Here is a 15,801-nt window from a genome sequence, read left to right as displayed (position 1 = left end):
GCCTTGACATTTGCTCACCAGCACCAATCCATTTCTTTACTTTTGTACCTTGTGATTAATTCCTTTAATCACCAATTCACCTGAACTTTGTCTGTTCAGACTGCTTATTCAACTAAACTTAATTATGTCCTATGCCCAGATGGCAATCAGAGTTCTTAACTATAATGATTTTTAACCACTAAATCTACTTCCACCCGCCTTGACTCAGCGGTTTTCTCCCACTGTGGTAACGGTGGTTTGGGAAAGCTTCTTAGGTGCCATTATTAAATACTGTTATTTTTATAATCATATTAATTACATATTAAATACTGTAAGATAAAACAAAACCAATTAATAAATATACAAGCTTAACCAACATGTTGGCCTCCTCTCAAGGAAGACAGGTATAACGGAAAAGCACCCAACAAACCAGAAGACCAAGTGAACCTCATTGTTCAGCACTCACTCTAAGGCTCTGTGCTGGTTATAGATTACTTGGAAGGAGAGGGAGCAACATAGATAGAAAGTTCTGATGCCGCTAAAATGACAAAGCCTCTGCCATTAATTGGCCTTTAAAAAATCAGGTCAAAGAAACGGGTGGAACTGGGGGCTGGAACATGAACAAGAGTATCTAGGCTCTAATTATCTTTTGTATAAAATGGGGTGATACCAAGATTTCCAAAACAAAATGGTGGGGTTTTTTTCCCCTTCTAAACCAAATTTTTATTCGAATATCATAAAGAGGTGGAAAAGATGGTTCAGAGGTTAAGAGCGCTGGCTGACCTCAAAGAGGACCCAGATTCAATTCCCACACCAACATGGAAGCTCACAACCATCTATACCTTCAATCCCACAGGATCCAACAAACCTCTTCTGGTCTCTGGAGCACCAGGCACACACATGGTAAACAGATTTATATGCAGATAAAACATACATACACACAAAAATAATAAAATCTATATAGCAAATAAAAGAAACTTTATTCACACAATATATTACTTATAAAATGAAGTTTACAACAACTTCTAACCATAATCAATAAGAACAATGGCTACTGCTCAACCCAAGCTTTGAGATCCCAATTGAAAGCAATTCTATTCTAAATCTAGTTTGTAAAATTAAAATTAGTGAGAATAATTAGGTTTGTTAAATACAAAACATTAAAACTAGAGACAAATGGTAAAAGCTGAAAGCTCGTACCTCTCAGTATTCACTTTAAAACAGATTCTTTTTAACTTTGTATGTGTGTATGTGCATGTGTATGGGTTTGTGCACATGACTGTAGGTGCCCATGGAGGCCAGAAGAGGGCAGTGGATCTCCTTCTATGGGTGAGTGTGAGCTGTCTAATGCCAAGTGCTAGGAACCAAACTCAGGCCCCCTGTAAGAGTAGTACAAGAAAACAAGAGAGCCATTTTCTTATTCTTTCTGTACTTTAACTACATTTGGGGTAAATTTAGGTCTAAAGGATAATTTCAATATTAACCTTATCTTTGCAACATCCACCTGATTCCAGGAAACTACTTAATTAAAGAAGGAAAGTGTTTTATCTTCTGTATAAAACTGGCAGCCAGTGTTTAATGGCCTTTGAACTGGTTACTATTTAGTTAAATAGTGAGTATTTACTCCCTCTAAAAGTAAAACTAGGCATGATGACACATGTTTGCAATTCCAACACTAGGGAGGCAGAGGCCTGCTCTAAGTTCAAGGCTCTCCTGGTCTCCATAGCTAAGACCAGGCCAACAGAGTTACATATACCTGTATCAAAACACAAAACAAGCAAATTCTTAAGTTAAATCAGAATCAAATGTTTATTAAAAAAAAAAAAATCAAACTACTGCCTTCATACATTTTAAATTATTTCTCATCTTTTAAAAAAATTAGTTTTCAGGGCTGAAGAGATGGCTCAGCAGTTAAGAGCACTGACTGTTCTTCCAGAGGTCCTGAGTTCAATTCCCAGCAACCACATGATAGTGTACAATCATCTGTAATGGGATCTGATGCCCTCTTCTGGTGTGTCTGAAGAAAGCTACAGTGTACTAATATACATTAAATAAAGAAATAAATATTTAAGAAAAATTCGTTTTCAACCTGAGTCATACTACGAAAATTGCTGGGTGTGGTCATGCATGATTTTAAACCCCAGCACTGGAGAAGGGAGGCAGATCTTGGCAGATCTTTGTACATGTGAGGCCAAACTGATCCACATAGCAGGTTCTGGGCCAGCCAGAGCTATAGGTAAAAACCTGTCTTTCCGAGAAAAAAAAAAAAGTGAAGGACATTAAAAAAATAACTAGCTTTTTTTTGGGGGGGGGGCTTGGGGGGGTTGTTTTTTGATAAGGAAAATAATTTTTTTTATCAATTCCTATTCACGGTGTTAAGAGCATGAGTAGTTAAGAGCATGAGTGAAAGAGTAAATGGACTATTATTATAATACATTCAGGCTGGAGAGATGGCTCAGTGGTTAAGAGCACCTACTGCTCTTCCGAAGGTCCTGAGTTCAAATCCCAGCAACCACATAGTGGCTCACAACCATCCATGAGATCTGAAGCCCTCTTCTCGAGTGTCTGAAGACAGCTACAGTGTACATACATATAATAAATAAATAAATCTTTAAAAAAGAAAAAAAGAATAATACATTCAATCTCACCTAAAGCCTGTAGGAGAACAAATCCTCCAAACTGCCACAGAACACTACCACTTCTGGGCTTCAAGAAGAAATGCATAGCTCTTCATGTCTTAGTGGTCTTAAGAAGATACAGTATGCTCATTGACAAGGTTGCCTCTCCTCACTGCCACTGACCTCTGTGCAAGTAACTGGGGCTCACAGTGAACAGAAACACATGATCCTCACCCTCAAGTTTAGATTAACTACTGAAGAGTGATTATTGGGGTGTGGAGTCAGCATTTCTGAAAGACTGCTGGCTGCTCTGTGAAAGATCCTGTAAACAGAAGCAGCAAGCCCTAAATCAGAGACCAGGCAAGGCAGAACTGCTATAACAAGATGGTGACTACCTCTAGAGAAAACAAGCTCCAATGGAGCACCAAAGCTCAATCTCCAGGGATAAGCATTAACCAGCCAACAGGAGGAGAGGGAAAGAAAGAGGCCATGTGAAAGTCATGCTTACGAAACCTCAGATGGTATCTTCAGAGCAAGCTATGAATGAGCTAAACTACAACTGAAATGACAAGACAAAAACTGAAAAGGATATTTTCTAACAAACAACAGACACCTAACCACTCAAATAAGAATGGGATCTTACCAGCAGGCACAAGTGTCTCTGTCCAAATCTAGCAACTGATATTGACAACCACCTATATGATCCAATCTAGCAATCTAAGCTTTAGTAAAGAACTGACTGTATGTACAAGCTGTAGCTACATTGTTGTAGAGCTACCTAAACAAAACAGGAAGAGATTCTCTGGATACAACACTGAAACTGTAATGTTATCAGGAGATAAAAAACAGCTCTGAGGATGGAGTAGAAATGAGTGTTTATTTCATTAGAGCACTTTTCTCCTTGTCAAGTACATGGCTCCACCCTAGATAGTAACAGCACACCATATTTCCTGACAAGCAACTCAACATCAGATTAAACTCCATACACAACACTAAGAAAACCAAGCAAAAACTAGGAAAAGCAAGGCAAAACTATCAATGACAAGCTCTAGCTGGCTTCTCTGTCACTTTAAAGGAGCTCTCAAGCTGGGGGTGACAGCAAAGCATTTAACTCTAGCTGTCAGAAGGCAGAAGCAGGTAGATCTCTGAATTCCAGGACAGTCAGGGATACAGTGAAGCCCTGTCTCAAAATAAATAAAATAATCAATCAATCATTCAATCAAAACTTAAAAACAGCTGGTCCTTACTTAACACCTATCACCTAAGCCACTATAGGCAAGAGTACTTGCTTCACAGTAACTCCTTACCAAAGAACTAGATACGGTCTTGACTCATATGTGCCAAGAGACAGATCACTACAATTTAAGAAAATGTCCTACCTTTCCGGGATCATCCTTGGATCGAGGCACTTTAAGGAAACATTTGTTCAGTGACAGATTATGTCGTATGGAATTCTGAAATTAAAGAAGAAAACCATTGTAGGGTCAGTAGACTAAGAAAAAAACCTACTCCATCTTTAAAAACAAAACAAGAAACCTACATAGTTCTATGAATTGGAATACAGTTACAAATAGAGCCAACTTTTAAAATAAGATCCAGGGACTGGAAAGATGGTTCAGTAGGTAAGAGTGCTTGCTGCACCTGCAGAAGACCAAAGTTCGTATCTCAACACTGACATCAGGCAGCTCACAACCAACTGAAATTCTACCTTCAGGGGATACTACTACACCCTGTTCTGGTCTCTAGAGATCTATTCCTACATACACATACCTATACAAATTCACATACATACACATATATTTAAAATAAATATATAAATAAGCTTCAAGGTAAAACCTTTCTGGTTTTCAAATTAGGCATAGCATATAGTAAATGAAAACAAGTTATTGGAATACTCAATTCCCAGGAGATTCAATAATGATAGATATTTGGCATTTAATTGCTTAAGAACTTTAATTATACAAAAAGATGCCTATGATGCAATGCTAAACAGTGAGTATTGAACACAAAATTGTACATTGTTGTATGTAAGATTTATATGAGTTTTTCACCTGCATATATGTCTGTACACCCCCTGCATGCATACCAGGTGCATACAGAAGCCAGAAGAGGGCATCATGAAACTGGAGTTATAGGCCATTCTGAACCACCATGTAGGAACTGGGAACTGAACCTAGGTCCTCTTGAACACTACCAAGTGCTCTTAACCTCTGGGTCATAATTTCAACCCCTTAACTGTGGTTACTTACATGTTTATTTACTCTTAGAAATAAATTAGAATGCCAAATGTCAGAAGCTGCCCTACATAGCTTTTAGGTGACAACTATGCTCTTCTTTTTATTTTCCTGCATGGTCCAAATGGCTTAAGGTACAAATGTTACCACTTTTAAGTGAGTTTCTTAAAGTATTAAATGCCAGGAATATATAGTGTAACATGAGGGAAAGCATTTACTTTGCATACACAAGTCAAATTTACTTCCCAGCACTGAAACAAAACAAAGTTTAAAAATGCCATTGTACTATAGATAAACTCAGGAGGTTATAGGAGAAAAACTATCCTATGGTAGATACATGTTGCAGAACTTTAAATGAATTCAACAAATAAAGATATCATTTAAATAATAGTGGGGCATTCACAAACAGCTATGGCTATCTTGGAATAATGTTTTCTGAAAAAGATATACACACATCAGTTTACCTATATTCATATGAACAAAGGCCCTTTCACCTTTAAAAGTTGTTTTTGCTTGTTTATTTGTTTTTTCAGACAGGGTTTCTCTGTGTAGCCCTGGCTGTCCTGGAACTCACTCTACAGACCAGGCAGGCCTCAAACTCAGAAATCCGCCTGACTCTGCCTCCCAAGTGCTGGGATTAAAGGTGTGCGCAACCACTGCCTGGCTTAAAGGTTGTTTTTTTCTGAATTAGAGAAAATGAAGCAAATAAAGAAGTGGTTTGTTGTATAAAAAAAAAAAAAAAAAAAAAAAAAAAGGTTGTTTTTTTAACTGAATAGCTAAATAAAAGAATATTTTTGCTGACTTACTGTTCCTTTCTTATTGGGAAAAGTACACAAAACATTCCTGTGTAAATCCCATCTATTATTTATTTATTTATGTGCACATGATAACAGAGGATAACTTGTGGTAGTCAGTTCTCTTGTGCCATCATATCAGTCCCAGAGATGAAAGTCAGGTCAACAAGCTTGGTAGGCCAAGTGTCTTTACCCACTGAGCCATCTCACAAACCCACAAAGCCCTTCAGAGTCATTTTTGAAAAGAGGATAAGAAGGAGAAAGTAACAGGTGAAAGTACATGTTCCTGGACAGACGTGTCATAATGAAATCCTGTAACACACACTGATAAAATGGAAAAAAAATTTTTTTTTCTGAAACAAAAACAAATTCCAGTACTCTATTACAAAGGCATATAGAAATAAGGTTCAAGCCGGGTGGTGGTGGCGCATGCCTTTAATCCCAGCACTTGGGAGGCAGAGGCAAGCGGATTTCTGAGTTCGAGCCCAGCCTGGTCTACAAAGTGAGTTCCAGGGCAGTCAGGGCTACACAGAGAAACCCTGTCTCAAAAAAACAAAACAAAAAGAAATAAGGTTCTATCTATAGCAACAACAAAGAAACTATATGAAGATACTGGGTTATTAAACAAGAGGAAGAACACATCAAAATGGAAGGGGGTCTGGCAGGGGGAGGAATCCCCAATATTAGAATACATTAAACTGTCAGAGACTGAAGAGTGGTAAGATAAAACTGCTGAGTAATGATGTCCAGGAGAAGATCTTAATTCCTCAGCACAGCAGAAAGAACCACTAAAATAACTTAGGTGACACAAAAATGCCTTTGAGACCTGAAGTGTTTGTGAATAAATAGGACTGGACAAGGACTGTTAACAGAAAATATCCCAAAAGCCTATTTCCCAATTAGACTCCAAAATCCACTCATAAGTAATCTATCTGTTTAACCCTCAAGTGGCCACATATTTAGTAGAGAAAGGCTCCAACTGCATTTAGGTAGTACCTACTTAAATTATATCTTTGGGGATCATATTTTTTGGCATAATATCTACTTTATTTTAATGTCTATTCAGAGGGCTTAGCCCTAAAGGGGATATCAATATCATTCCATCCCGCAAGACTCATGGATCTATGCAGAAGAGGGGCAAAAAGATTCTAGGAGTCAGAGAGGCAGTAAGTACATGACTTAAGGAAATATTTTCTAGAGACAAGTAGATACATGTAGCATACATGAACTCACAGAGATTGGATAGCCTGCACAAGAACTAACTAGGCAGCAGCCTAGCACGACAGGGGATATGAGGAGTAGACCACCTACTACCTTCCCATAGATTTTTAAAAAGCACAAATATTTAAGTCTCAGGTGATAGCAGCAAACTCCTCCATGACACTCTGGCAAGGCTTCATTCCTTCTGGAGGAAAAATGGAAATAAACACTTGTGCAGAGAGACAGGAAACTCTTTGCCAGAATGAAGGCAAAAAAGTAGATGCAAAATCCTTTTCTCTAGAGAAGCATAAGCTGCTGCGCTGAACGCTAAGAACTGACACTGATACCATGCAGATGTGTCTGCTACATCTCAGAAAGGAGCGGAGACTCCCCTCCCTTCCAAAAACAACCAGTTACAAGGCAACGCTAGCGTGGACTAGCAGAACACACAGGCATGGTTGTGGCTCAGCCCCAACAATGCCCCCTAGCCCAAAAGAGAAAAGAATCCCTCAGATGAGCTTACAAATAAAACACTAGAAAAAAACTTTGAGAAAAAAACTTGAGGACAGAACAGCAACTGCTCTCTACACAGAACTATGTATCTATAAACTTGAGACAAACAGAAATGATTTCTTAGAAGATTCATGGACAGAGAAAAAATAGGCAGAAGGAAAATTTAAACAAAAAGAAAATCTTACAAAACAACACAAGGCATCAATCTGCACAACACTAAAATTTCAAAGAACATCAAGAAAAACTTAAAAACAAACAAGCAACAGCAACAAAAACCATATTCAAGGACTAAAGCTCACTAAGAGTGCTTTTGTGTCAAGCATGTGATGACTCCAAATAGCTTCCCAACATGCACATATGCAAGGGCATGACCCTCCTCCCATCTCCCCAACTGGGTCCCGTGGAATAGACTTATAAGCTCAGCATTTGGCAGAAGATTCAGGAATATAATGCCCACCCAGGTTATAAACTATCTCAAAAAATAAGGGGGTAAGGTTTAGTACTACTATGCTAAAAAGTACTATATTAAAATGTACTACTACTATTATAGTTAAAATGCTAAAAAACCAAAGGGAAGACATCCTAAAGGCAACTTTGAGAGAAAAAGATCTACAAAATGAAAAGTACAAGAAATGGTTTTTAAAAGTGAAAGAACATTTTAAAAGACTTTTAAAGTTCTTGTATCTAAAGAAAACACACTAGGTGATTCTAAGACTCAGTATACAGATAAAAGTAATGTGGAGCAGCAAGCTGGCTCAGCAGAAATAGGCACCTGCAGTATCTGCCAGAATACTGTACTGTACTGTACAGTACAAGATGTATGGCTTGAGTTTACCCCCAAATCACAGGGTACTGACTCCTGAAACCTATCCACACCCATGCCTACATTCTCTATACCCTTTTCTTATAAATAATAAATTTAATTTTTTAAAAAATTGTATTTATTAATTATATTTAAGTACACTGTACCTGTCTTCAGACACACCAGAAGAGGGCATCAGATCTCATTACGGATGGTTGTGAGCCACCATGTGGTTAAAGATTTGAACTCAGGACCTTTGGGAGAGCAGTCAGTGCTCTTACCCGCTGAGCCATCTCTCCAGCCCAAATTTAATTTTTTTAATTACGGGAAAAAAAAAAAAGGTGCCCGGCAGTGGTGGCACACACCTGTAATCCCAGCACTCTGGGAGGCAAAGGCAGGCGGATTTCTGAGTTCGAGGCCAGCCTGGTCTATAGAGTGAGTTCCAGGACAGCCAGGGCTATACAGAGAAACCCTGTCTCAGGGGGGAAAAAAAAATCCAAAAAACCAAAAAACCAAAAAACCAAAAAAAGAAAAAGAAAAAAAAAAAGGCCAAGTGAGATAGCTCAGCACCAAGCCTGGCAGCCTACATCTGACCACTGGAGTCCATAGAGTGGAAAGAGAGAAGCAACTTCACAAAGGTATCTTCTGACCATTGTGCACACAAACACATACATAAAATTTTATGTGTTAAAGTAAAATGTATAAAGGAACTAGAAGAATTCAATTTCTGAAGTTGTTACATACATTGCTTAATACTATGTGGTGGTAGGTTGTAATTAAAGATAATCCATATTTGTGTCCTGTGTTGAAATCTAATTTCAATGTGGTAATATTTGGAGATAAAGCTACTGAAAAAGTAGATCATGAAGAGAAACTCAAGAAAAGGACTTAGTGCCTAAAAAAGGCCCCAGGAAGCTCATTTGCTTCACAAGGCAGTCTCAAAGAGCCCAGGAAGGGGCCCTCAATCAAAATTAGTAAGAAGCTTTCAGTCACATTTGTGAACTCCTGCATCTTGGACTTCCCACTTTCAAGACTTTTGAGAAATAAATGTTTGTTATGTGTAAACCACCTTGTTTACTGTGGACTTTGTCTGTTGTGTTTACAAAAGCAGCTTGAATGAACTCTAACAGATGAATATAGTAAAACCTTACAGTAATTTACAAAAAGGAAGAAAAGAAATGAAAATTTTAAATGTAGGTGATATGAAATCAAATGTTGAATCTAAAGCTCAGGATACAAGTAAAACCAAAGACCTACCAGACAAACTAGATTTCATCCACCCATCTTAATAATGAAATGAAAAACCTCCAACCAAGATGGTCAAACTGAGGCATAAGGGCATAAGCCTGCTGTCCCAACAGAGGAAGGAAAAACATGATTTTGAAGCCAGCCTTGGCTACAAATAAGGTTAAAGGTAAAAAGGAAGAGGAGGAAGAAGAGGAAAAGGAAGAGGAGGAAAAGAGAAGGAAGAAAGAATGGTCTGGAAGAGACCCATCCCCTCTAGGAAAAAAACAAGCTTCTATCTAATCTTCCTTCCATTCGGAAAGCTTATGTTTTAGAAATTCTCACATTTCTGCTCCATCCTTTCTTCATTTCTGAACCTGTTGCCCAGTCAATCTTATCTACCACTATGGCTTCAGTGACTATCTGACACTTTATCTAGATGTCCCTACAGACCTTTCTCAAATGCCTAATTTATTTCAAATTGTCAACTGGAGTTACAGGAGGTTGGGAGTTGCCCAACATGGGTACTGGGGTCTGAACTCAATGCATCTAGAAAATTACATGTTCTTCACATCCCTCTCACCCCCCTTCCAGAATCAGCTTTTCCTAGAAGCTCTGGCTGACTTTCCCTAACTTTTTTTATCTTTATGGATTTTTCATCATACTTGCATATATGTTTAATAGGTTTCTTGTTCCACATTGTATTTTTTAAACAAAATATAAATAGGCCACACACACACACACACACACACACACACACACACACACCCCTGCTTCATCTCTGCCAATTCAGGTTTCCCAATCTGGATGGTGTTTATCTCTAATAATGAGAAAAGTTGAGGTGATTTGATGATCTAAGCTGGCCTGAAGAAATCTGGCTTAGGGTAAGTAAGTATTAAAGACATACAAATCCCACCCCCAAAACGGTTTTATCAAAAAAAAACTCAAGATATGGGGCTGGGGAGATAGCTCAGTGGTTAAGAGTACTGTCTGGTTCAACAGAGAACCCAAGTTCAATTCCAAGAAGTGCAAAATGCCTCTATTCAAGTAATACTATCAAACAAATCTCCCAAATAAACATCATGATTCTTCTGTGTATCCTAACTATTGTTGCATATCGGACTGCTCTAGTCAAAAGCTCAGGGGCTGGGGAGGATGATCAGTGGATAGTGTCTACTGTACAAGCACAAGGACCTGAGTTTAGATCCCCAGCATGCAAATAAAATAGCCAGGTAAGGCAGTACAAACTTGCAACCCCAGCACTGGCCAGAGACCAGAGAATTCCTGGGGCCTTTCGTACCAACCAACCTAGCCAAATAGCAAGCTCCAGTATCAATAAAAAGACCCTAGAGAAGTGACTGCGGAAGACACCTATCCTCCACTTGAACCAATCCAATCAAGCATATTTGCACATCCATGCACATATCAATTTCTTCAATGTGATTAGGCCTAATTACTTATACTTAGCTTCAATGGTTCCTTTTTCATCGAATCTTTTTGTTAACCAAAATCCTAATAATTTAGAGTTAATCTTCCTCAGCAAAGTTATTAATATAAAATGTTTAATTCCTTTTCCTCTATTTCAGATTATAAGACAAGTCAAATATGGAATATTCAGAGTTATCTTTAATAATGCAATCTTGTGAGTTTTGACTAAATGTTAAGGTTATATCTGATCCTTCAATAGTGAATGTGGCAAGGTTTCCTACTTTGGGTGTCTACTACATTTCTGAAATAGTTTGTGGCTGCTTTAAAATCTTTTCAAATCTATTCACTAACTATTCAATCAATGCAGACTTCACAAGCTGTAAATGCCCTTCCAACTGCCCCAATCTATCTCCTCCACACCTACAGAAAGGAAGCAGCAGGACATAGACCTGCCTAACAAATCTTAAGAGAATGGGTGAAAATTTAGAAAAGCAAAGACCTCTACAAAAGACGAAAAAGATCAGTTTTCTTTGATTTCTCTCTCTCTTTTTTTTAAGATTTATTTAGGTATATGAGTACACTTCAGACACACCAAAAGAGGGCATCAGATCCTATTACAGATGGCAGTGACCATACAGTTGCTGGGAACTGAACTCAGGACCTCTGGAAGAGCAGCCAGTGCTCTTAACTGCTGAACCATCTCTCCAGCCCCTGGTGTCTCTGTGTCTCTGTGTCTCTGTCTCTCTGTCTCTCTCTCTCTCTCTCTCTCTCTCTCTCTCTCTCTCTCTCGTTCTTGTTTGTTTGAAATAGTCTTACTGCACAGCTCTAGCTGTCCTGGAATTCACTACATAGACCAAGACCACACTGACCTTAAAGTCACAGAAATCTACCTGCCCACTGCTGGGATCAAAGGCATGTTCTACCACACCCGGCTTTGGTCCCCACATAAATGTCCAGATATAAATGTATCTAGGAAATAAATAAATAAATAAATAAATAAATAAATGTATCTAGGTCTACAAAAAAGAAAATTAAAGTGAGCACAGTAAATCCTAGGCATCCAGTGTCTTTTTAAAACTCGAAAAAAAGAAATATTTTTAATAATTACTATTTATAATCCCTAGAAATACTTGAAGGTCTGCTGGAGGCAAATGGTATCAGATAATCTTTCTGTGAATCTTTAGTTTTAGGGACAATATACTTTCCCACTCGCTTCCACTCCCAATCCACCCACTATTTAATATATACACCATGTACCTTTCAGGTAAGTAATTACTACTGCTAAAGTAACTCCAAGCCATGATTTAATAATCATCACCAAGATAATAATCACCAAGACATAACAGATTTACAATATATAAAACACAGAAGACTAGCAGGTTGATGAAGAACATAATCAAAATTTATATACTGTACCTAGAAATTGAACCAAGTTCTTTAGTTGGGCTTTTAAGATCATTATAATCTGGTTCATCCCAACATTCTACCAGGAGCCCCTATAATCAAGTTTTTAAAAATATAATTAAAATAGCCCTCTAAATCCTCAAAATAAATTGCTATTTACTTCCTTAATAGCTTCCTAATAAGTCCCCTTCCTTTTACTCAGGTAACACTATTCTTTGTACAGTCACTTCAGAAGCTTACACTCCCCATTATTTGTCAGTAAAAACACCCTTTAGAGTTTTTACTGGGCCAGACACAAAATGGGTAAGATTATGACTTACACACAGTAGCTGTGATCAACTGTGTCAACAATAACACAGGATTCCACAATCCTCTGAGGAACGTTTCATACAGTTTTGTAATTGCTTCTTGTGCTTATCTTTATCTAATAGAGGATGAACTCTCTAAGGTATCCTGTACTAAGTTTCTCAGTGTTTCTAAGCTCAAGCTCAGTGAACAGGAGAAAGTAAGCCCTTTTCAAATTAATGAAAGGATCATGAAATTACACTGAAAGAATTGGTAGCCCACAGGCCAAGCAAAATCAAAACAGACATATTATATTATACTGCAGATTAAGAACCCTGGACTTAGAACATCTGGAAATTAGGAAATTCTACACAAAAACCCCCTCTTAGGGAGGAGAAACCAAAATGCCTACTCTGTGGCCTAACAGGAAACACATAACCACAACACATTAGAGATGCAGCCATTGGTTGGCACCTCTTGCCTTATTCATTATATTACTTGTCTGGGACCTTCAGGAATTCAGCTTTATGGCCATTGATAAAGATCCACAAGCCTCTGAAAGGCTTTCTCACTCAGATTTTGGCCATTTTTTTCCTCTACAGATATCATGCTTTTCTGCTGCCAGATTTATATCTCCCTAATCCAAACCTTGATTAAAAAACACCTAGAGTGCCTGTCAGTAAAAACAAAAATAAAGTACTACCACTTTTTCACAATGTTTTGATTCTGAGGTTAAAAAAAAAAAACTTTGAGCAATGGTGGCACATGCCTTTAATGCTAGCACTCAAGAGACAGAGGCAGGCAAATAAATCTCTGAGTCTGAGGCCAACCTAGTCTACAAAGCAAGTTCCAGGACAGCCAGGGCTACACAGAAAAACCTTGTCTCAATGAATGAATGAATGAATGAATGAAACAAACAAACAAACAGACATAAAAATAAAACAACAATAAAAGTTTTGGAGATTTGGGGGTGGAGGGATGGAGATTACACCCAGGGCTTTATGCTTCCTAGGTAATCACCTACCACTGAGCTGTATCCCCAGATTTTATCGGTCCAATTCTAAGATATACTTCTATGCTGAAGAGATGGCTCAGAAGAACATTGACTGATTCTCCAGTAAACCCAGCTTCAGTTTCTAACACCCATACAGTGGCCTATAACCATCTGTAACTCTAGTTCTGGGGGATCTGATCCCCTCTTCTGGTCTCCATGAGCAACAGGAAGGCATGCCGTATACAGACATACATGCAGGCAAAACACTAAAACACATAAAATAAACAATTTTTAAAAATCTTTAAAAATATACATCTCCTACTGAAATACTGTTAAAGCAGATTTAAAGCATGCTGTTAAAAATCATTTTTCAAACTAGTAAGCCAGCTAAGACAATTCAACTATCCTTGAAGTCTTCACAAAATTATGGGTTATATACTACTACTGGTTAAGAACAAGTGCTGAAAATTCTCAAACTACCAAGTCTATTGAATCTTCATTCTACCATTCTCTACCTCAAAAATTCTGGGGGGGAAAGAAATTACTTAATTTTTCTAAGCTTGTTTTCTTACCTTTACAACTAGGCAAGATTATCTACTTAATAGGCTACTGAGTGACTTGCAGAGACAATGGTATAAAAGCATTTAGAACAATCCTGGCACATAGAAAATTGAAAATGCAGCCATTATTTGATTATTTATGTACAGAAAAATAAGAATAAGACACAGACTATTAAAACAAAAATAAGTTCCATATCATTGCTATCAATGAAGCATGAAAAAACATAAAATAGATTCATTTATAGGAAAATGGTGACATGAGCTGAAGTAATAAAGTAACACCAACTAAATAAAATAGAAAAAAACAAAAGCAAGAGATCATGTTTACAGACAGCAAGACAAAAGGAGTGGGAGAGGAAGGTGAAGAGGAAGCTGAGAGCAAGAGCTGCATCTTAATCCAAATGCATAACCGAAGCTCCAAAAGAGAAAGGCACATCGCTACGGATGGAAGAAACAGGAGAGCTACAGTGTGGCACAGTCCTTCCCCTCCAGACATCCGACTTCCTCCCACAGCCATGGCACACATAGGTGCATGGTACACGAGCAAAGATCTCTAAAACTAGACAACAACGTTTAGGCAATAAAGGTAGTAAAGCAAGAACATTTACTAGAAACTGAAGTAACTATCATCTAATATAAATCTAAAACTCTATAAACTTTTTTTGTACATATTCACACACACTGAAGCATGCACACATGTCACGTAGCACACAACTGGGTAATTCCTATGTAAAACAAACAAACAAAAACGTGCAGAAGTAAAGAAAGCAAACTGGATTACTTATTATAATACAAATAGTTACTATGCAACTTATGTGATGGTATATCAAAAGGCTTTTTAAATATGTGATTAATTCCAGAGCTGTCAAGGAGGGTAAAGATGCCTCTGGAAACAAAAGAGTGAGATCATCCTATAAACATTCCCAATTCTCAAAGCGTTGGTCCAAAGGACAATGAGGGTTGGGGATGTAGCTCAGGAGTAGAGCAGTCTAATTTAGAATGTTTTGAGACCTTAGGCTCAATCACCAGTTAATAAGTGAAAATTCATTAAGGTTTTTCTGGGGGGGGGGGGGTTGAGCATAATAACACACTCCTATAATCACACCATGTGGAGGCAGAGACAGAATCTCAAATCCGAAGCCACCTGTTACTACACAGTGATCACAGTGAGCTGTAAGCCAGCCCAGACTACGTTGTGAGACTGTTTTGAAAATAGTTCAGCACAGCAAAACACAAATGAAAAAGGGATTAATAATAGCACAAAGAAAAATACCCACAAGTACCTACTATTGTAAATGACTGACCAAGTAAGACAAACCTTTCTCTTTAATGTGTATTATGTGCCCATATGCATGTATATCCATGTTGAATACAGGTATTCATGGAGACCAGAAATGGATGTTCGATTTCTTGAAGCTGGAGTTTCATGTGATTAAGGAAATGCAAACTCCAACCCTAGGCAAGAGCCACAAGTGCTCTTTTAACAATGGAGCCATCTCTCCAAAACCAGAAAGAAGTCAGCGGTGCTTTTGTTTCTCTCTCTACATAGCCCTAACTGTCCTGGAACTTACTATATAGACTATGCTGACCTCACATTCAAACAGACATGCCTACTTCACCTATCTGTGCTGTAATTGAAAGTGGCAAGTTCAACCACAGGCAGTATAAAGCTCATTCTCACTGAACAAAATAATATTCATTTTACAAGAAAAAGAAAATTCATTATTAGAAAACAGCAATGAATGCTAAAACTCATGGGCAAAGTT

At 37.9% G+C, this 15,801-nt stretch overlaps 1 protein-coding gene across 2 annotated transcripts in view; it reads right to left on the bottom strand.

Moving 5' to 3' along the window:
- Foxj3 (forkhead box J3) overlaps window positions 1-15,801 on the bottom strand; it is a 77,985-nt gene that overhangs the window by 32,333 nt on the left and 29,851 nt on the right. For both annotated transcript variants that reach the window (XM_052177212.1, XM_052177213.1), the window contains exon 4: window positions 3,977-4,051. In XM_052177212.1, coding sequence (XP_052033172.1) covers window positions 3,977-4,051 — 75 coding nt within the window. The remainder of the gene's footprint in view (window positions 1-3,976; window positions 4,052-15,801) is intronic.

Source organism: Apodemus sylvaticus, chromosome 3 (genome assembly GCF_947179515.1).
Source record: "Apodemus sylvaticus chromosome 3, mApoSyl1.1, whole genome shotgun sequence".
NCBI lineage: Eukaryota > Metazoa > Chordata > Mammalia > Rodentia > Muridae > Apodemus > Apodemus sylvaticus.
Note: the sequence above shows the minus strand (reverse complement) of the source record. Positions and strands in the feature narration are given on the sequence as shown.